At 51.9% G+C, this 22,956-nt stretch overlaps 1 protein-coding gene across 2 annotated transcripts in view; it reads right to left on the bottom strand.

Annotated features, from left to right (window-relative positions):
• The window catches only part of Hvcn1 (hydrogen voltage gated channel 1), a 31,995-nt gene extending 15,228 nt beyond the window's left edge, over window positions 1-16,767 (bottom strand). The window contains exons 1-3 of one of the 2 annotated variants that reach the window (XM_051176594.1): window positions 16,690-16,767; window positions 16,191-16,339; window positions 11,181-11,314 (exon numbers count right to left, since the gene is read on the bottom strand). In XM_051176594.1, the coding sequence (XP_051032551.1) occupies window positions 11,181-11,201 (21 nt within the window). In that variant the 5' untranslated portion in view covers window positions 11,202-11,314; window positions 16,191-16,339; window positions 16,690-16,767. The remainder of the gene's footprint in view (window positions 1-11,180; window positions 11,315-16,190; window positions 16,340-16,689) is intronic. The other variant, XM_051176595.1, reaches the window with a different exon arrangement.
• Between the last annotated feature and the right edge of the window lie 6,189 nt (window positions 16,768-22,956).

The following is a 22,956-nucleotide window of genomic DNA, read 5'->3' as shown; positions in this document are numbered from 1 at the left end:
AGATTTAAACACAAAATTACCAGGTGGCTAAAAGTAAAAAGAACAAACATAGCCTCAGGAGCACTAGCAAGTGTCCTAACATAGGGCGCATGTAGTACCAAAAGGTGACAGACAGGGAGATTAAAAAAGAATGGCTGGGGTTGGCAACATGGCTTGGTGAGTAAAGGCGCTTGTTGGCAAGTGTGATGATTCAAGTTGGATCCCTGGGATTCACATGGTGGAAGAAGGGAACCGACTCCTGTAAATCCTCTTCCATGTGCATGCTGTGGCACGTGCACACCCAGGCACATACACAAACATGTTAAATGGCTGAAAAAACATTCACATTTGATAGAATAGACATGTAGAGTAAAGCACAATGAACTCCAAGCAGGGGGACCCTACAAGAAAATGGACAGAGGTATGTAAGCGCCATGGTTAGAGTGTTTGCCTAGCACTCTGGGTCCTGGGTTCTAGTCTCAGCAACACATGGAATAAAGAACTGTGCACTTGGGAACAGACACGTCCACACACTGCCCTGGGTTCTGTGTGACCTTATGCTACCAGGCTCTAGATTTGGTCAACAAACACCACCCACAGCCCCAACATTTTCTAGCTAAGTGCCGGGGGAAGCCCCGCTGTCACAGCTGGGGTGAAGCTGAAGTGGAGTGTGGGCTCCGGGGGCATGTACACCCCAGGCCGCCATGCTGTCCCACCACCCATATTATCTAAGGATCTCAGGAGCTGGAGGTTTCAGATTTCTTCAAAGGCTTGGAGGCCCAAAGAAAGGCTGAAGGAGTGCATGAACTCCTAGAAGCAGCCTCATTTAATGCCCCAGCCTCAGAGGCCAGCTTCCCTGCCACCTCCTCAGCCGATGGCATTCTATGAAAACCTTTGTCCTCTGTGGCCCAGGAAGGCTGCGTGGCCCCCTGCTGACCCGACTTTCCATCCTCACCTTGGATGTACCACTGCGCTCCTTGCCCCTGAAACTGCTCCTTTGTGCTCTCTGACAAAAGTCAAGGCAGACATTCAAGCCCCTTCACATGGTGGGCGGATGGCCCTGTGAGCCCAGCCTGCCTGTTTCCAGCAGCCTGCCCCTCACCCTACCCGCTCACAGCCTGTGCCCTTGACTCACCCTGATGGGTCATTCGTCCCCAAACCTGGAGGCTCAGCTGGCTGCAATGCCACTCACTCCCTCAGAGTGTCCTTCCTGTACCCTGAACCAAAGGCAGAGTCCTCTCCCACTCTCCCAAGTCTACAGCCTCTCCTCCCTCCTGCAGAGTCCTCGCCCACTCTCCCAAGTCTACAGCCTCTCCTCCCTCCTGCAGAGTCCTCGCCCACTCTCCCAAGTCTACAGCCTCTCCTCCCTCCAGCCCCGCCCCCCCCTTTTTTTTTTTTTTTTTTTTTTTTTGGTTTTTCGAGACAGGATTTCTCTGTGGCTTTGGCGCCTGTCCTGGAACTCCCTCTGTAGACCAGGCTGGCCTCGAACTCACAGAGATCTGCCTGCCTCTGCCTCCCGAGTGCTGGGATTAAAGGCTCTCTTTCCTTTCTTTACTCTTCCTCAGAACCCTGTGTTATGATGAAGCACATGGGGGACCATGGCGGATTCCGTGGCACACGAGGGTGACTGAGGCGCAGGGACAAACACGCCAGGCAGACAGCGCTTAGTGAGAAGTTTTATTAGAAAGGGGAGGGAGGGGGGAGGAAAGAGAAAAGAGGTAAAGAGACACAGAGACAAAGAGAGGGCAGAAGAGGAGAGGGAGACAGGAGAAGCTATGTCTGCAACAGCAGGAAAAGAGAGAGGGAGAAAGATTAAGTGGGCGGGGTCTTTCTTTTAAAGGCGCCCCTTGCCCCTGGGCTGACCAGGGTACTACCTGAGTGCATTCTGGCTGGTGACAGGGGCAGGCCAGCACAATGCCTGAATCTTTACACCCTCCTCTCAGTACCTAACTACACTGCTCCTTAGCATGTAAGTGCCACACTGGAGGGGCTGTGTGCCCTCAGCCCACTGTGACATCTGCCCAGGTCTCCCACCTCCCAGGGTGGCCATGAATTCCCCCAGGAAACACCTCACCCTGCAGGCAAAAGGCACCAAGAGCCGGTCTCTCTACCAAAACCACACATCCCAGGAGAGGCGAGTTTTCTCTCTGAAACCTGTTGACCACTCAAGAAGCGACTTGAGTAACTTGGGATGAAAATACTTGTGGTATCCAGCAGAGCAGAAAAGAATTCTGGTTTTAAGTCAAGACTGTCATGTCAGAGGCAGGAAAGTTCCAGAAAAGGGCTGACCACAGCCTTTTGTGTCACCCTGGCCTCTCACAAACCTAGAAAGATGGGCTCTGTGACACCCTCTGAGCACCTGCCCAGGCCAGACTCCTGCGGACCTTAATGGAAACTCTGTGTCACCAATATGGAAAATCATTTGTCCCCTCCTCCACTTGGTCCCCTGCAGTTGGAGATTCTGCCACACAGGCCTAGGGCTGTGCTGCTATCATTGCAGACTTTAAAGTGGACGACTAGCACAGAACACCCCGCGGCTGTGTGTCCACAGGAGTCCCTGCTACCGACATTCTTCTCTGCCCTGGCGTTCCTTACCATGAGGTCACCTTCCTGTGTCAAAGCCCAGGCCAGGGCTGTGGAGACGCTCAGTGCTGTGCAAGTGTAAGAACCTGAGTTCAAATCCCAGCACCCACATAAAAGCTGGGCACAGTGGCTGGAAAGATGGCTCAGCCAGGCTCAATTCCCAGCCCCCAGGGCAGGCGGCTCATAACCGCTGGTAGCTCCAGCCTCAGGGGATCTGACACCCTCTCCCGGCACCTGCAGTCATGAGCATATGCCCACAGACATACACAGAATTTTAAGAATAAAAATAAAGAAAGAAAGCTAGGCACAGTGGCATGAGTCTACAGTCCTAAACAGCGTGTTCCAGGCCACTGAGAGGCTCTTTCTCAAAACCAAACAAATAAATGGCTCCTGAGGAACAACATGCAACATGCAAGGTTGACCTCTGGCCTCTACCGGCACCTGTGTAAATCACATCCTGACCACTGACCCTATTTTCTTGACAGGCTTCCACCTCTCTCTCTCCTCTCCTTGCTCAGTCTCTCATGCCTGGCTTCCTTGGCAGCCCAACCCTGGTCCCTCCACTACTTCCGGTACACAGCCTGATCTGACCTACCACCATCTCCGTAGTGTGCTGTGGCCCAAACTCGGCTTACTCCCTCACCAAATCTGCTCCTCCGAGGGCACAGCATCGCGTCAGTCACCACGCCCAGGCTGAGAACTGAAGATCCCGCTGGGTTCCCTCCTACTGTCTCTGCTAGATGTCACCTAACTAACAACTTCCAGCTCCTGTGTCCCTGCTACAGCCACCGCCTGTGGCTGGACCTGCCCCAATCTCCTCACAGCAGGCGACTGCCAGCTAGGCTGGGTCCTGTCTTTCCCACTGTCCCAGCCACAGCGCTACAGAAGAATTGTGGCCTAGCTTTCCGGGTCTCCCATGTCCTCCCGGCCTTTGCCACACTCCAGCTCCAGGGTCTCCTGTGGTTCTAAAGAACAACTCACTGGCTCAGGACTGGGACCCATCTTACCCTTATATCATTCAGGTCTTGGACCTAGATGTCGCTTGCCCAGCTGTGGCCTCCACCACTAGCTGCTAACACTTGGTGTCATTTCACTGTACCCCTGTGGCCCGGGAAAGGGCTCCATAAACACTGAATGAACAAATTAACCACATAATGGAATCAGGGAGCTGCCCCTCCAAGACAGTGTAATGACATGTGACAGGTGTCACACCAGACAAATGACTAACCTGAGAAAGGGTAAATGGAGACCTACGCATGCCTCATGAGTTGTCTGTATTCACAGTGGCCAAACTGCCACCTATAGGAGGGGAAAGTCCCTACCTCCCTGCAGAATAGCCTCAGACGCCAAAGAGTACTTTTTAAGAAACACAGCCAACTCCCAAGTCCTTTTCCCAAGTGCCTGCCCCATGTCCCTGTTCCCTCTCAGAGCTAATCTGGGGGGTCTTGATTTGCTTGTTGAACACAACCTCCACCCAGAGCTCCAGTAAGACCCTTCAGTAGCGGCATTCACCATCATCCACACCCACTTAATCATGTTCTATAGCACGAGTCCACTCTTCCCTCCCATAGTAGCCCAGGCCAGCACTGAGGGTCTCAGTGTGGGGAAGATGGCAGAGTCAGGCTCAGCCCCAGGGCTGTGTGACACACAGGCCATGTTCTAGAACCAGGGTCAAAAGACCCCAGGCAGCTGGCAGTTCCTGCCAAAGCATTAACAGGTTGAATTCTGGGGTCCCCCTGGAGCAACAGGAAGTGGCCTTCTTTGGAATGTGGGGCTCTGTTCACAGTGTCACCAAGGTGTTGAGATGGGATCACTCTGGGTGTTGTCAGCCAGGGTCCTGAGGAGGGGAAGAGACCCTGAGGACCAGGTCACGTGGCCACAGAGACAGGGGTTCTGCAAGCCAAGGGAAGCTGAAGCCAGCTCCAGCCTCTCCCTTCTGCTGGGGCACACAGGCCACCCCGCTTGCCCTCACACGACCCTGAGAAGTAGGCAGGGCAGGGGGAACAATGCCTGCATTCCACAGGAGGGGAAACTGAGGCCAGAGGAGGCAAGCACCCCAGCCTAGAGTCATATGTCACAAGTCAGTGGCGGGAGACAGGTGTTGGGAAGAGACACTCCCAAGGGCCCCTAGAGACAGACACTTTGAAGGCAATACCATGCCATTTCTTTAGCTGTCCCCCCCCTTTTTAAAGGTGATCTCACTGCCCCCCCCAGGCTGGCCCCTAGCTCAAGCAATCCTCCTGCCTCAGCCTCCCTGATAGCTGGGACCAGGTACATGTCACCATGCCCATCTTCTAAAACATATTAGAAAGCTGGCCTGCGAGGGAGCTCTGGGGGAAGGCGCTAACAACTGAACCCGATGGCCTGAGTGCAATCATGAGACCCTACATGGTAGGCAGAGAGGATAGAGCTGCCCTCTGCCCTCCGCTCATGCACACACACACAACTAATAAACAAGTAAAAACAAACCAGAAAGCCTAACATGGTGGCTGATAGCTGTAATCCCAGCACATAGGAGGTACAAGCATGAAGATCAAGAATTTAAAGTCATCCTGGGATACATAGTGAATTCAAGGCCAGCCTGGACTCCAGGAGACCCGGTCTCAAAAGAAAAACTAAAAATCAGCTGGGTAGCCTTTAATCCCAGCATAGCAGAGACAGGGACAGGCAGATCTCTCTGAGTCTGAGGCCAGCCTGGTCTACAGAGCGAGTTCCAGGACTGCTAGAGACGTACAAAGAAACCCTGTCTCAAAAAACAAAAACAGCCAGGTGGTGATGGAGCATGCCTTTAATCCTAGGACTCAGGACGAAGAGATGGGTGAATCTCTTTGAGTTTGAGGCCAGCCTGATCTACAAAGCTACACAGAAATCCTGTCTCGAAAAAACAAGTGTGTGTGTGTGTGTGTGTGTGTGTGTGTGTGTGTGTGTGTCCATGCTACAGAGGCCAGATGAAGGCATCAGATGCCCAGGAGCTGGAGTCGCAGGAGGTCATGAGCCGCCCGCCATGGGTTCTAGGAAGTGAATGTGGCTCTTGTGCAAAAGCAGACAGTGCTCTTAACCACTGAGTCAGCCCCTGCTTTAGTTTCTTTTTTAAGGTTTTATTATTTATTGTGTATACAGTGTCCTACCTGCTTTAATTTTTTTTAGTGATAGAATTTTAGCTACAACAAAAGCTAGGCGTGACAAGAGCCACCCAGGTTTGTTCTGTGGCATGTGGCCAATGAGGAGAAAATGTATCCAAAAAGTTCCCACCTCTTGCTATGTAGCCTAGGCTGGCCCCAAACTCAAAGTCCTCCTGCCTCTGCCTCCTGAATGCTGTGATCACAAAACAGTGTGCCCTTAGAGCTAGCTATAAAAAAGCTGGTTTTTCAAGGTCCCTGAGTGGGGGTATTGTAAGGGTAAAATCTAGGCTAAGATACACTCTCTTCTCTCCTTGACAGGGAGAGGGGAACAGAGGTCCTGCCACCTGGCAGCCAGCATGTCAGTGGATCAGCTGTGTCTTGTATCTCCCAGTTCACACTCAGGCAAGCAAGCCCATCCTCAAGCATAGCCTTTTACCCCCCCTCCACACACACACACACACACACACACACACACACACACACACACACACAATGTCTTGGAGCCTGTGAACTTCAGCAACTGGATGACCCTTGACCTTTGACCTGTCATCTGTGGCATCCCAACATCTGCTACTTCGCACATGTGTGGGTGAATGTGCATGTGGAGGCCAAAGGTCAACCTGAGGTGTCATTCTTCAGGCACTGTCCACTCCCTCCCCAACAAGCTTTCTCACTGAACTTAGAGTGCTCGGGCTAGACTGCCCGGTGAAGGGTTACAGCATGAGCCACCATGCCCAGTTTTCCATGAGGATTCTGGGCCCGAACTCAGCTTCTCATGCTTGCACAGCAAGCACTTTACCACCTAAGCTTTCTCCCAGCCCCATGCCCAGGCATTCACTCTTGCACGCGTGTGAACTCATCCTGGACAGCTTCCCCACCTCATTTGCTGAGGCAGACTCTCCCAATCAAACCCAGAGGTCCCAATTGACCAGTCTCATTCATGAGCCCTTGCTTGCTTCGGGGATCCTGCTCTCTGCCTTCTGAGACTGGGATTACATCCATTGGACCCACCCAGCATTTTTGCTGGTTTCTGGGGATTCGAACTCAGATCTTCATGCTTGCACAGCAGATGCTTTCCTTGCTAAAAAGCCATCTTCCCAGCTGCACCCCCATTTTCCCACCTGTAGCCAGAGGGCTCCAGAACCTGTTTCCATCTCTCCAGAACAGAGAGAGCTTAGGTGGCTGGCAGTTGCTATCCTCAAACAGCCTGCCTGCCTGTCCATCTCCTGGCATCTCAGAACTCGGGCTCCCCTAAGGGATGTGGCATCCCACCGCTCCGCCCCTCCCTCCTATAGAGAGCTGTCTCCTTTACATAGATCTCCTGCTGTTCTTGTGACTGCCCCAGGGGGGTCCCCAAAGAACCACACTTCTCAAAGGACCGAGCCTGCTGGTGCATACCTGATATTCTTGAACTGCAAAGGCTGAGGCAGGGGGATTGAAAAGTTCAAGGCAAGAGCCTGTCTCGTAAAACTAAAACCCCTGTGGGTGTGGTCTGGTGTCTAACTGGCTTCTCTGGTCCTGAACACCTTGTGTCCTGTCACAGCTCATTGCTGGAGGAAACAGTGTGTCCTATGTAAACCCAGGGTGGGGAGTCTGTTGCATGTGGCCAGCTTCCTGTGGTCTCGGCCCAATGCTCTCCTCTTGGCTGGCTTAACCTGGGGTATATGGCTGGCAGCCTTGCCAACAAGGCACTGGACACGAGATGGTGTTGGGGACCCTTGTCATAGTCCTTTGCTGAGAACGTCTTCGTTTCCTCCTGCTGCAGCTCTGCTCACATATCTGGTCTCATCTGCCTCCCTGCTTAGCCATACTGCCTCCATTCAGCCTTTGTACCTGGCAGGTTTGTCTGGCCTCAGGGCCTTTGCTCCAGTGACTTCCCCTGGCCTGGGATATGTGAGCTCTCTCATGCAGTCTTCTAGCTTTTCTTTTCTCTTTCAGGTCCCTTCCAAGTGTCCCAGCTCAGAGGTGCTGGCCAGCCTGCCCCCATCACACACTCCTGCACCGACCTCCTCTGTCACCCTTGCGCCTGACTGAACACCCCATACCCCGGGGCGCAGGTCACACAGTTTCCTGCTCACACCGTACCTTCCACGCCTGCCAGGACCCCAGGCTCCAAAGTCAGGGACAGTGCAATGAAAACACACCAGCCACAGTGTCTCCCAGTGACAGGCAGGGCGCAGTGAGCCCACCTGCCCCACCCCCACCCAGGCTCGGTGTTCTGAGGAATGCCTATTTATAAAATCAGGGAAGTCTGTAAATAGGCGTTGAAGTCTTTCCTTCTCGAGGGTGGGGAGGAAGTTTGAGGTTTGCAAAAACAACCCCTCTGCGGCTGAGTGGCTCAGGTAGGGGGGACTAGCGACCCAGGTCTGTCTAGAGCGGCTCCTCACTCACCTCACGTTCACCTGGAGGGTCAGGGATGTGCTTGGAGGCTGTATGGGGCAATGACTTTCGCACAAGAATGGGACGCATCCTCCCCAACCCTACAGCAGCCATTAACTCGCGGGAGAGCTACACAATTGCACATCCTTTCCACATGGGTCCAAATTGGCCTCATTTATGGATGCCAAAACCAAGAAGAGAGAGGCCAAGAGACTTGCTAAAAGTCACACAGCTAGGGAGAGACAGCTGCCCAGTGGAGTCACCTGGCCTCCTACATAGCCCACTAAGAATGTGGCCTGGGACAGATTGTCTTGTCGTGCCTCGCCCCTGGCACACCCTAACATATTACCCTAGGTGGGATCCCTCCTACCGTTCACCTCTCCATTCTGTTTCAAAGGGCTGATGGGTGCCCTGTCCAAACAAGCACGGGGAGTGTCTTGCTCCTTCCCCTAGGGGACAGAGACGATGACGTGGTGTTCAGGGAAAGGGAGCCGGACACAAAGCCTCTGACAGCAGCCACCCTGGATGCTTCACAAAAGCAGAAGAAGGGTAAGTTCTCCACCTAGAAGCTGTGTGCTGTCACCTGGGGACCGATGTGGGGGTGATGCTGCAGCCATGGAGTCCACAGAGGAAAAGCCTCTGGCCCCTGCTGCTCCCTTCGGGAATGGGCCAAGGTACACCAAGGGGCAGGCGAAGGGAAAGAAGCCATTCTGTCATCCAGGCTGTGTCTCTAACTTCCTGAGAAAAACTTGACCCACAGGGACAATGTGTGTTGCCTGAAGAAACCTCGACCATGAATGCGAAGGACAAGTAAATTGTCCTCACTTAGGGCAGGGACATATGTGTCTTCCAGCCTCCTGTATTAGCGCCTGCTTGAATCCCTCAACCTAAAGGGCACACCCCACTTTTGTTTGTTTTGTTTTTCGAGACAGGGTTTCTCTGTAATGGTTTGGAGCCTGTCCTGGAACTCGCTCTGTAGACCAGGCTGGCCTCAAACTCACAGAGACCTGCCTGCCTCTGCCTCCCGAGTGCTGGGATTAAAGGCGTGCGTCACCAACACCAGCACACCCCACTTGTTAAATATGCAGTTGTACCTGAGGGCATCTATCTCCCATAAGCTGAAGCCCACGCCTTGAGGCTGTGTCTGTCCTTCTGTATGTCTGTCTGTCCGTCTGTCTGTCTAAATATATAATAAACTCACTACCTTTCTTTCAGTCTGGCTCGTGCTGAAATTCTTCTCTATGTCATGGTCAAGGATCTGGCTTTACCTGAGTAGAGTTTCCTGACAGGGAAGGGAGCTCTCAAGGCTTGTGTCCCCCAGTGCCACTGACAATTCCACAGAGAGGGCCAGCTGCATGCTGGAGTGACCAGGAAACATTCCTACAGTGCTGGATGGAACCCAGGGCCTTATAATAGCAGACAAGCTGCCATGACTGAGCCACACCCCAGTATCACCTGAAACACCACACACACTCAGCTCGTGAGCATACTCTAAGTGCAGCGAGGCTCAGCGCCACAGGCAAGCTCAGCTCCTCCAGAGGAAGTGAGCCAATGGGGTACCCGACCGCAAGCTCCACACACCTGACTTCCAAGTCCCAAAGATGGGCCTGGAACGTGCATTCATCTGAACTGTGGAATAAGGCCAGCAGATGGACCACGACCCCTGCTTGTCCCATCATAGAGTCAGCAGCCTTCGACGTAAGTGGCAGCCGTCCCCGGGTACTCTGCTAAGACCACTGCACCTCTGTGGGCTAATGTTATTTGCTCCCGTTTCCCAGAATGGGAAACTGAGGAGCAGGGAAAGGAAAAAGGAGAAAGGACTCTCAGGAAGTCAGTGTCTGGATAGGTGGCCAAGCCCATCTCTGCAGAACAGGCCACTGCCAATCTGGTCTGTGAAGTGACGCACACTCACCGCCCACCCCCTGCTTGTGTCCTCAAATTCTAGGAGGCCAGGGGCCAGCAACATGGTGCAGCAGGTAAAGTCCCTGCCCCCAAGCCTGACGACCTGAGTTTGATCCCTGGGACTCACGTGATGGAAAGAGAGAATGGACTCCCACAAGTTGTCCTTGGGCAGCCATAAACACACCACGGTACGGTACACACGAGAACATACACAGAGACACACAAAGATATGAATAGATAAGTAAGCATAATTTAAAAAGAAACATCTAGGCTTTCTGGACAAGTTCAAGGCCATAAGGGCAAACTCTTCATGCAAGCATATTCCATAGCATGGTGTATCAGGCCAGGCTCAGCCGTGGCAGGAGCATGCTGTCTGCCACAAGGGGACCTAGCCAGCTGGTCACCCATGGAGACAGCTCCTCTGTGGTGACAGCATGCCCCACCTGGCTCCAGTTCCCCAAGGTGTGTCCTAGCTGGGTTCTGTGTATGTCTACTTCCCCTGCTGGCCCCACACCCTGATACAGGCTGGTGACCAGCCTTCAGCACCTTGCAATTTCTCCCTGCAGCTGTAGCTTCATTCTCATCCCTAGACCCACCTGGACCTCCATCTTAGCTTCAACTGTGGCTTCTTCCTCTGGGGACACACCTCTACCTATACCAATGCTCAGGGTCACTAGTCAAAACCACACAAGCAAACCAACCCTGGGCCAGCGTTGCCATAACCCCTACCATGTCACCCGTCTCACAGTAACCAAAGACTGAAGACAACTTCATCCTACTATCCGTAGGTAGCGGACCCCTGCCTTGGTGTCAGTCAAGAATCTTCCCGAAGAACCCAGCAATTTTACCAAATCTGAGACCATCCAGGAACCCTTGCTTTGCTGCGTGAGCGGGTTCTGGTTGGTCTCAAACTCACTATGTAGCCGAGGATGACCTTGAACTCTTGACCCTGACCCTCCCACGATTGCAGGTTTGTGCCCCTCCCCCCCACCATACACCCAGCCAGGCTCTGACATTGTGGTTCTTAAACAAATCAGGGGTTTGCATGGCGGACCCTGCCTCCCCTGCTGCTGGGTTCTGTGAAACCCGGCTGTAGTTTCTCCTTCAGGACTGGAGGCATGGCACACCACCTTACAATGGGGTTCCTCTCTGACATGCAAGAAACAGGGTTCTCCCCTCACAGCATTCACGGTGGAGCCTCCAGACATGACTTACCTTTTGGTCCTGGGAAGTCATTTTTCCCGTCGTCTCAGGATCTAACAGTGAGAGAACTGGTGGCTGACACGTCACCCTGCTGTCACTGAGTGTGCGCTTCTCGATCTGTCCTCACAGATCAGTGTGAACAGCGTCTGAAAATAAGGTCACAAAATGTGTTGGAAGGGTACAGTCTGGAAAGATAGTCAAAGAAAGTCTTAATGAACACACGATTGAGCATCTATCCACCTTTGGGTAACTGTGAGAAGCAAACAGTCCTCACTGTGGCCAACAAGTGAAAACAACGGTGATCCATCAATGGACCGCTAACAGTTGTTACAATGTTGATGGTCCCTGGAAACACACTAGCGGAAGACAGCTAGATTCAGCAGGGTATGCTGAGCCTGGCATGCTGGTGTACCTGTAACCTGGCACTTAGAAGGCTCAGGAAGGATTATGAGCTCCTGGACTGCATCGTGAGGACCTGTCTCAACATTAAAAAGGAAAATCAGACTGGGCATGGTGGCACACACCTTTAATCCCAGCACTCTGGTGGCAGAGGCCCGTGAATCTTTGTGAGTTTGAGGCCAGCCTGGTCTACAGAGTGAGTTCCAGGACAGACAGGGCTACACAGAGAAATCCTGTCTCAAAACAAAACAAAAAAAGGAAATTGGAGTCTGTGAGATGGTAAAAGTACTTGCTCCCCATATCTGACAACCTGAGTTCAATCTCTAGAACCTTTCACCATAGGGTGGAAGGAGAGAACAGACTCCCACAGGATGCCCCCTGGTCTCCACACATGTGATATAGTACACATACATACATACATACACACACACACACACACACACACACGCACACACATTTTGAAAAGAAATTCTGAGACAAGCTTGTAACATGTAGCTCTGGCTGGCCAGGAACTTGCTCTGTAGACCAGGCTGGCCTCAAACTCACAGAGATCCCCCCCTGCCTCTGCCTTCCTACACAGAATTAAAGGTGTGCACCACCACCCCAACAAATAATTTTCTAAGATTTATTTTTAGAAGTGAGTGAGTCTGTGTGTGTGTGTGTGTGTGTGTGGTGTGAAGGACTGCACATGTGAACACAAGTGCCCTCACAGGCCAGACAGAAGTTCCGCAGAAGCTGGAGTTTCACGTGGTTGCCAGCCGCTCAGTATGCGTGCTGGGAAATGAGCTTTGGGAAATGATCTCGGGTCTTCTACAAGAGTAGCATGCACTCGACCCCTAAGCCATCTTTCCAGGTCCTGGCCTGCCTTTTAAAGGAAAATTTGGGGCATTGCTATCTCTTTTCTTTTTCTTTGGTTCTGGAATGACTATGCGTCATTTTTCAAAATTATTTTTAACACTGGTGTCAGAGGCATATAGTCAAACTTTAAACAGTACAGAGAGATGTGTGCTGGTGAGTCAGCCTCTACCCTGTGCCTCCTTCCCAGAAGCATCCACTCTGACCAGCATCTCGGTGGCCTTCTGGGGTGTTCTCTTTCTTCACATGGAAAGGGGTGTGCATACTCCTTCACTTTCTTCTAACACAAGTGTGAGTGACATGTTCCTCTCACAGAACCGGACTTATTTCCTTTTAGGGTGGAGGAGGTAGATTAACAGCCCCCCCAGGGCACCCAGGCCCTTTCCCCTGGAACCCAGGAGCTCATCACTTTATGTGTGTGCAAAGATTGTTTGACAGGAGACTGCCCTGGTGGACATGCTGTCATCAGGAGGGTCTGTCTAAGCAGCAGGGGTGTGAGAGTGATGGCTTGATGGCGTTGTCAGCAGAGAGAACCCTGAAGATGCCAGGCGGCTGCCAGAATGGAGAGACTAGCGCATGCACCTTTAAAAACTGGCAAGGACCCTCAGACCACCCGCCGCCTCTGGAAGGAAGGCTTGGAGGCCTCTCCCTTTGGAGCATGGAGACTGCTTTTAGGCTTGTGAACCACAGAACTATGAGATAATAGGTGGGACTTTTTTTTTAACCACCAAATGTATATATAGTCCCTGCTACAAACCGAGGACACTCACAGTCCCGGGGGACCACACTGGCAGTTTGCTCTAGATGGAGCTGCTCACTGTGACACCCGGTATCCCACTGTGGGAATGCAGTGAGGCTGCTGGTGATAACGTGGATGTTTCCCACCCCTTCCCATCCCAGAGCCCCACTGGTAACTCTACACACCGTTCATTGTGTGCATTTGAACACATTCCCAAACGTGATCCAGGCTAAGCAATTCAGCGAGACTGGCTGCTAACGCATGCGCACAGGTCTCCTGGTCTCTGCCTCTCAGAACTGGGATTCTAGCATGTAGCATCACAGTACATCTTTTTATGTAAGAACCAGGGTCGAACTCAGGTCCTCATGCCGGTGTGCCAAGCACTTCACCAACTCAGCGGTCACCTCAGCACCCTCTGACTTATCTTTCTAGTTACAAAAGCAAAATGCCATCAGTTTGAGAAACATATTCAAACACTTAACCCCTCCAAAAACTCACTCCCCCTTGAGCCCTGTCTCTTTCCTTCTTGTGCCCTCCAGCCCAAGTGACTATCAAGGACTTTCGTGACAGTGGAGTTCAGCTACTTGTCCCAACACGACTATAGGTAAAGGGCCAGGGAGATGGTTTAGTGGTGGAGGTCCTTGCTGTCAAGCCTGACAACCTGAGTTTGATCTCCAGAACTCACATAGTGGAAGGAGAAAACCAGCTCCACCAAGGTGTCCTCTGACTTCCTCATGTGGCGCACATGTGTGCATGTGTGCACGCACGTATGCACATACATGTGCGTGCACACACACACACAATGTAGTTAAACAAACAAAGCTGGGCATGGTGGCATGCCCCTTTAATCCCAGCACTCGGGAGGCAGAGGCAGGCAGATCTCTGTGAGTTTGAAGCCAACCTGGTCTACAGAGCAAGTTCCAGGACAGTCAGGGCTACACAGAGAAACCCCGTCTCGAAAAACAAAAAACAACCTCCATGTAGGCAAAAGGAGGAATTAAAGGGCCCTTGATATTCCCTTTGTTTTCAAAGCAGAAACAAAACTAACTCAGATACAGAAGGACAGGGGGTTCACCAGCTGAAGACAAAGGGTTTCTTTTTTCTTTTTTAAATTTTATTTATTTATATTTTATGGATGAGTGTTTTGCATGTATGTATGCCTGCATCCCAGAAGAGAGTATCAGATCCTATTATAGATGGTTTTAAGCCACCATGTGGTTGCTGAGGCCTGAACTCAGGACCTCTAGAAGACAACCTCTTCACCCCTGGGCCATCTCTCCAGAGCCCTGACAGAGGGTTTCAAACTTCCATGTCTTCCACAGTAAACTAGCCCAAACAAATATAAATGGTAAAACCCAATGCCTGAGTGGCTTTGGAGAAACCTCACCATGGCTGGACAGACATGACCTAGGCAGACATCAAGTAACAGGGACCAGTGTAGTGTGGCATCTGGTTTAAACCCCGCCTGCCGACCAGCACCTTCCAGAATGCTACATCCTAGACCTGGCCACTTTGTTTCAGAAACTACCCCAAAGGACTGCCAGCAAATCTACAGGCAGCAGTGTTATAGCACAGCGGATGGTGTGACCAACCCCCAAAACCTGCATGGGATTAGCTGAAAGCCATGCAAGCAAGCCGGGCGGAAGGGCACGCCAGGGTCTGGGCAGAGGTGGAGAAAGCAGGCCATTGAGCAACCAGAACTGATAAGTGTGAAGCCGCTCCGTGCTTGCAAAGACATGGAGCCCTATGTGCCTTTCCTCCGTGCTAGGCACTCAGAGCCTGGAGATGGCAACACACAGTGCCGAGCCACACTCCCTGGGAGAGAGCAGAAAGGCACAAGATGAGAAGCCCGGCTCTTTCAGGTGGCCAGGCTCCTGAGGAAGTGACACAGGGGCTTTCTGAATTTCAAGATTGTGGGGACCAGAGTCCCAATTAAGAGGAAGGTCCTTTGATAGCAAGAACTTAAGAGGACAGAGGGGGTGGGGTGGGGTGGGGGTAAGACAGAGCCAGAGAAGCAGAACAGGGGACGAGAATTCAGATAAATGGTAGGAAGGGTGTGGAGTGGGGATCTACCAGGACTCCCAGCTTGTGAGAAATGCCGAGGAGTTGTGGGGACAAGAGTCACAGCAGGGACATGATGGGGAGGACCAAGGAGTAAAGGTCTGGACTTGGGCATCACAGCCGTCAGACTTGTGGCTGGTCTAGATGGGGTGGGAGTTAGCAAGGGACACAGAGACTCCAGCTGGAGTGGCTGGGAAAGGAAGTCTGAGGACACAAACATTCTGGGCGTCTTCCTTTTTGCTAACCCATGGCCAAGGGAGGGTTGTGGGCCAAAGGAAGCTCTGGAATTGGGTAAGTCTTAGCTAGAGATTTTCAAACCCTGCCTGCCCTGACCAGTCTTTCTGCCAGGCGAGTCCTGGAGACAGAAGTTGATGTCCCCAGCCTCCGCCTTACTCAAGAACCCTCAAGCTGCCGGTGAGCAGTCAGGAAACACTGTAAACCTTGGAGAGTCCCCGCCAACCTGAAATGAAGTAACCAGGATGCAGAAGTACTTTCAGGGGGTCAAGGCGAGGGGTTGAGGAGGACAGCTCCCAAGTGACCCTGTGCTAGATGAGGGTGCTAAGACTCCCCCAGCTATCCCAGCAGTCCTGGGAGGCAGGCACCGCTCAGAATGCCATGGGGGACTCACAGCTATGGCATGGAGAGCCCTGCACCCAGTGGGTATGGGTGCTAGGTAGAGGGTTGGGGAGGAGCAGGGGGAGGGTGTGCTGCCCTCAGTATACCCCAGTCCTAGCTCACCCACCATTCTTCTTCCTTGGTGCCCCTGAGCCCAACAGATGGGGGAATTAAATTGTTTCCAAAAGGTGCTATTAAATTGGGACTCCTCCTGCTAGAATGCACCAGTAGGCTGGCTCCTTGGGGCCTCCTCCTGAGGTGCAAGCGCCAGCCCTACCCCCTTAGCTCCTGCTATCTCCCCGAGTGGCTGTGGGGCTCTGCGATGGGGACAGGGTTTAGGGTTTCGCACCCACCTGCTGGCAGTGCTGGCTGAGCTGGCTGTGCCTCCTTTGCTGGCTCTCTCCACCTGTAGGAGGGGGACACTGTTACCTCCTCCACCGGTCACAGGGTCACACAGTGATGGGTGTGTCAGAGCTAGGGTGGTGGATCTTGGTAACACCCACTAGGAGAGGAGGCGCTTGTCAGTGCCCCATTCCCTCGGGAGGATATCGGGGTGAGCCAGTCACAGTCCACGAAGCAGCACCGGGACTCAGCCAACCCCACAGCGCCCGCCAGGCCTGGCCTGGTTACCCCCAAACCCCCCAGCTAAGTCCCAGTCAGAACGGACAAAGGTCCTGCCTAAGAGCAGACACGCAGAATCACTGGGATGGAGGGAGTGGCCAGGGCTTCCTTCCTCCGCCCGGGCCCTCAGGCCTGTCCGCCGCCCCGCAGCAGCTGCGTGCAGGGCAGGTCACCCGCAGCCTGAGGCTGGACAGAAGAGGGGCCCGCCCTCCCTGAGCGCCCTCTCATTACCTGACTGCAAACTGCTCAGCTCAGTTCTCGGTCCAGGGCACACTGAAGCACACCCCTGCTCTCAGAGCCCAGGGGCGGTCCCGTGGCCTTGGGGGTGTGGTGTGGCGCGAGTTTCCACAGCTGCTCTAACTTGCTACAAACTCACTCGCGGGGCCTATGGAGGCACCTATGCGCTCCCACACAGAGAGTCCCCAGCTCTGAAGCAGGCTCTCCAATGACAAAGACCAAAGTATGCACAGGGCTGGGTCGCTTCTGCAAGGCTCCTTGCCTCCTCCTAGGTGACTGCACGCTCCCCTGACCCGTGAGCCTCCCCAAGGATCACCTCTCTCCTCCAAGGCCTCAGTGCTTATTGGAGGAGGTGCACTCTCTAGCTGGCTTCACGGAAACAATTGATAGAAGAGCAGGTTAAAGAGAAAATGTTATGGAGATGGTCCCAAGAAAAGTCAGGCCAGAAAAATGTAGCTGGGGGAGGAACGGCCGCACCCATACTGTCTGGGCTGGGGCCCGGGTAAACTCGGGGTGTCACAGAGATGTGAGTGTGTGTGTGTGTGTGTGTGTGTGTGTGTGTGTGTGTGTGTGTGGTTCAAGGAAGGAGTGGGTTTCCTAGCATGCTTGCTCTGCTTACTCGGACCCATTTCAGCCCCAAATGGAAGCCATCAGCCTCTGCAGAGCTCCAGCCCTTCATGGCTCCTGTGTGTGAGAGACCCCTAAAAGGCTTATCTAACCCAGCCTAATTAAGCGGGCCATTAACTTTTGCTTCATTGTAAACACTTGTAGGTTGTGGGCTAGCCCCCACCCCCATCCTCAGGTTGTAGTCTGACATCACCTGCTGGGAGTTACAACCAGTACCAACAGGTGGCTTCAGCTACTCACCCTCGGGTTCTGGCTGACTCCCTGCTGTCCCTGCTATCTTTTACATCTCAACTTGTCCCCACCTAAAAATCACCTGGAAAGAAAGTCTCAACAGGATTGTCTGTAGAGAATTCTTAATTGTTAACAGACGTGGGAAGACTCAGCCCATTGTGGGTGGTATCATTCCCTCCACATGGGCCCTGGGCTGTGCAGGAGAGGAGAAAGCTATCAGAGAGCAATGAAGCAAGCAGGAGTCACAAGTTATTCTCTGTCTACTCTTGACTGTGGACGTGAGGCTTTAAAATCCTGCTGTGATGCCCACTATAGTGAACTGTGACAGCAATCGTGAGGTTTGGGGCAGGGTATTTGTGACAGAAACAGATGAAACTAGAACACTGTATAAATTAGTAACGGGGTGTTGAACATCTGTGGTCGATGTTGCTATTAAGCACTGTAAAAGATCCCAGTCAAAGCAGCAAGGCAAGAAACAAGGAAGGTTGAGGATTAAAAAGAGAGAAGTTGTTATCTTGTGATTCCTTGGCTGGGAAATCCCACAGACACAGCAGACAGATGCCCGGTCCTTTTTAGGTACTCAGTGAAAGGCAATAGGATGACTTCATTCCCTATAGGACTCTCACTGTAGCTGGCGGGAGAGGCGAGGCACCAATCAGTAAGACAGAACACCCCATGTCCACAGGACAGGGAAATGCATCTTTATTCCTATTAACTTGTGGCAACACCAATACCACCACTGTGACATTTAAAAATCACAACAGAGCCAGGCAGTGGAGGTGCATGTCTTTAGTTCCAGCACGTGGGTGGCAGGGCCAAGCAGATCTCTGAGTTTGAGGCCAGCCTGATCTACAGAGCAAGATCAGGACAGCCAGAGCTACACGGAGAAACCCTGTCTCAAAACAACAACAATCATAAAAATCATAACAGGCAAGTATCTTAATATGACTTCAAAGTCGTAGTAGTTAAGAGTGGCTATGATAGCCAGGTGGAGCCAGCACTCGGAGGCAGAGGCAGGCAGATCTCTGTGAGTCTGAAGCCAGCCTGGTTCCAGGACAGGCTCCAAAGCAATACAGAAAAACCCTATCTCGAAAAACAAAACAAAAAACAAAAGAGTAGCTATTAATTGGATTTTCATTCTTTCATTTGCTTTTGTTTTCTTGCGACAGGATCTCTCTATGTAGCCCTGAAGGTCCTGGAACTCACTATGTAGACCAGGCTGACTTTGAACACACAGAGATCACTTGCCTCTGCTTCCCAAGTGCTGGGGCTCCTCATGCTTATAGTTAATATTCGCATTTGAAGGTGCACTGGGAGAAGAACATTGCTATGAGAGGAGGCCACAGTTAAGCTTTAGAACTGTGTGATTAGACGTTGCTGATTTGTTCTCTACTAAAGTCACTGCCCTACCCTGCCGCCCTGTCCTTCACTTTTCTTCCTAGCTTGAGAGCCAGCCACTGGCTCAGCAGCTCTCTGTAGCGGCCCTGTGCTCCCCGCTCTTGATGCTCATTAGGTTAGATGTAAGCCCAGTCCTTGGGAGGATGTCTCTACTTGAGCTCTCTCCCCTTTTCCCCAGCAGGAAGAGGAGGAGGCTGCCTCCAACAGTTCACATGTCTTCTGTGTTTCCACTTAAGACAGTTGACCACTTCCCTTTGGAGAGCACAAGCCAGGTCCTGGCTCTGGGAGCGAATGAGAAAACGAAAAGGGAGAGAAGGGGATGTGGTTTCCGCCAGCGATGGGCTTGGGTTTTCCAGAGTTGTATCTGTTGCCTGACCCACGCACGCCATGTGATCCACTACCAGCCATAACACCCCCATGACCATGTCTGCATGAAGCTTGGGGGCCTGTGTGTGATGATGCATCGTGGCTAGGGCTGTGAATGGACCTTGGAGGTAGAGCACGTGCCCAGCATGTGAGGCCCCAGGTTCGATCCCTGGTACCACCAAAGTGTGTGGGATGACCCTGTTGTCTGTGGCTGACTTCTGCTTTGTTGTTCAGAATGGTGAGGAAGAGCAGTAGGACAGCAGCTGGCATCAGAGAGGCCTTTAACCCCAGCACTTGGGAGGCAGAGGCAGGCAGATCTGTGAGTTCAAGGCCAGCCTGGTCTACCTCGTGAGACCATTTCTCAAAAACGAAAACAAAAAAATTACGGTGAGAGAGAGGCAGCATGAATGTTAACATTTCAGCCACAATCAAATGTATAGTTGGGGTAGATGAGATGGCTCAGGGGGTAAAGTGCTTGCTGCCAAGCCTGACAGCTTGAGTTCAAACCCTGGAATGCACATGTTGGAAGAGAACCACTTCTTACACTTTGTCCTCTAACTTACACACACACACACACACACACACACACACACACACACACACACTCATTGCATACACACTTGTCACATACACAAATAAATACAAATACAAATTTTAAATTCTAAATCAAAACATTAACCCTGCCTCTGGTTGCTTGGTGGATTGGGATTCCTGGGAGTAAAATCACAGGTCAAGGATGACCTGTGGGGAGATGGGAAAGAGTAGAGGTGCGGAGAGAGCAGTTGCATGGCAACAGGGTGCTAGTGATGAAGGAGGCCAGGGTATGGAGCGCCAGGAGGGCTTGTGAGGGGTATCCTAGCTATGCAACCCTGTGATCTGAAGCCCAAGGGCAAGTGTCAGGCAGGCGGTAGGATTGATTGATTGTGTATGTGTGTGTATTTATGTGTACCTGTCAAGTGGAGGCCAGAGCTCAACCTAGGGTGCTGTCCCTCAAGAGTCATCTACATTATTTTTTGAGACAGGGTCTTCCATTGGCCTGGAGCTCACCAGTTAGGCTTGGCTGACTGGCCAGTGAGGCCCAGGCTTCTTCCTGTCCAGCTCTGAGATCACAACATGCACCACCATGCCTGGATTATTTCAGATGGCCGATGGGGTTTAAACTCAGGTCTTCCTGTTTTTATGGCTACCACTTGCCAACTGATCTACACTCTAACTCCCTTTATGGCTGCTGTTGTGATTCCTCATGTAGCCCAGGCCTGCCTCAAACTTACTAAGTACCCAAGGATGTCCTTGAACTCTTGATCCTCCGGACTTGACCTCCCAAGAGCTGGGAATATAGGCACCACCACATGCCACTTGGGCAGTTAGTCTGAGTCTGCAGCTGGGCCAAGGTGTGTGAGCATCCCTGGTGCAGAGTCGATCTTACAAATGTGGGCTGGGCTGAGAGCTCATTCCAGAAGCTGAGCCTGGTGGAGGAGATGGGAGAGGCTGAGGACAGAGAGGAGGCAGAGGTAGAAGGGAAAGCCCAGGGCACACAGGGCTCTGGAAGCTAGGTCGAGGACTTTTAGAGGGAGGGGAGCCATGTGTTAGAACAGGTCGCGTCCTGAGCCTCCCTGGGGTCTTCCAGATAGGGCACCACACTGAGAGCAGCAGCTCTGCCTTGTTCCACCTGCTGGTCACTGGCGGAAATGACCCTCTTTGGCATGGCATGGCCTGGCCAGGAGTGAGAAGGTTCCACCACATGTGAAGGTCAGAGGATAGCTTTCAGGGAACTGTTCTCTTCTTCCATGTAGGCTCCTGGGGAACAAAGTCAGGTCATCAGGCTCATCGTCTGTCACCCAGGTTGGTGACAAGCCCCTTCACCCGCTGTGCCCATCTCACTGGTCTATTCCTTGAATTTCTGACCCTCATCCATCTACCTCCTGAGTGCTGATTTCTCAGGGGTGAACCTAGTTCATTTGGTGCTGGGAATCGAACCCAGGACCCCATGCATGCTAGGCAAATACTCTCCCAGCTCCCGTAGACCATGTAAGTCTTGGCAATCTTTTCATTGTAGAAGCTTCACTTTCTTGAGTGGGATCCAAATGCATAAGAAACTCTCAAAGGAAGAGAATCACAGAACAGTGGGGAATGGCCCAGCAAAGCATCTCCCACATCAAGCCAGGCTTCATAGGACCTGCTGGTGGCAACTTCACACACATTCAGTACACAGCAAAGGAGGATTCACGCTTGAAGCAGGGGCCTGGATCAAAGTACGAGTGTGAGGTGTATCTGCATCCACCCAGAGTCTGACTCCATAACCCACCAAATACAGCAGCTAGCTGCACGGCAGATGGCAGACACTGAGAGAGGCTGCAGAGCAGTCAGAGCCTCTGAATTAAAACAATGGAAATAGCCTGGCGTTGTGGTGCATGTCTTTAATCCCAGCACTCTGGAGTCAGAGGCAGGCACATGGCTGTGAGTTCAAGGCCAGCCTGGTCTACAGAGTGAGTTCCAGGACAGGCTCCAAAGCTACACAGAGAAACACTGTCTCAAACAACAAAAGCAAATAAAGAAGTAAGAAAACAAATTTCAACAGAAATGTCGACACAAAGAACCTGTTTCTAGCCAGTCCTGTCATCTATATCATTGGGAGGTAAAGGCAAGAGGATCACAAGTTCAAAGCCAGCCTGGGAAACTTAGGGTGACCCTGCTGCAAAAACCAAAAAGGCTGAGGCTGTCGCTTAGTGGTTCCATCCCCAGCACTAGCCCCCAAAGGCCATGTTTGTTTGCTTTTGTTTTTTCATGAAAATACTTTTTGGGTATCAGGTACCAGGTAAGTTTTTCTTTAAATAATTGCAAAATTAGCCAACAATCCAATGACAATTTTTATGTGTTTGACATGTAAGGGAGCTATTATTCAAAGAGGCTGGACACCTCTCATTGAAGAAGCCAAAGGTCATGCTTTTAAAGACTTAGGTGTTTTGTCTGCATGTATGAACTGTATGCCATGTGAGTGCAGTACCCATGGAGGCCAGAAGAGGGCATCAGATCCCTTGGAACTGGAGTGAGCTGCCATGTGGGTGCTAGGAATTGAGACTGGGTCCTCTGGAAGAACAGACAGTGCTCTTAGGCACCAAGCCATTTCCTCAGCCACCCCAAACCCACATGCTAATTCCAAAACTTAGGAGGAAGGTATACACACAAAGGCTCTGGGCTTGGGGTCTTTGGAGCCTTCTGCTTCAGATTCTACTATGATGTCAGGACAAGAGTGACAGAAGGTGGGACATTTATTGGGAAGCTGCTTTTTTTGTAAGCCCCACATCATGACATTGCTGAATGCTATAGCCCCTTCCCTTGGCTGCTCAAATTACAGTACTCCTGGAAAACAGCTGGGGATGTGGTAGGAGAAAGGCTCAGCAGGTGAAGGTGCCTGCAGCCAAGCCTGATGATCTGAGTTTGATCCCTGGGACCCACATAGTAGGAGAGAACAGACTCCTGCAAGTGGTCCTCTGACCTCCACATGCGTGTTAGGGTATGTGCACACACAAATTCATTAATTAAAACTTAAAATTTCTGGGAAACCACTAAAAGAAGTCAAAGACTGCAACATCAAAAAAAAAAAAAAAAGGGAGAGGAAAATGACGGAGAAAAACACAT

Source organism: Phodopus roborovskii, unplaced genomic scaffold (assembly GCF_943737965.1).
Source record: "Phodopus roborovskii unplaced genomic scaffold, PHOROB, whole genome shotgun sequence".
Lineage (NCBI taxonomy): Eukaryota > Metazoa > Chordata > Mammalia > Rodentia > Cricetidae > Phodopus > Phodopus roborovskii.
Note: the sequence above shows the minus strand (reverse complement) of the source record. Positions and strands in the feature narration are given on the sequence as shown.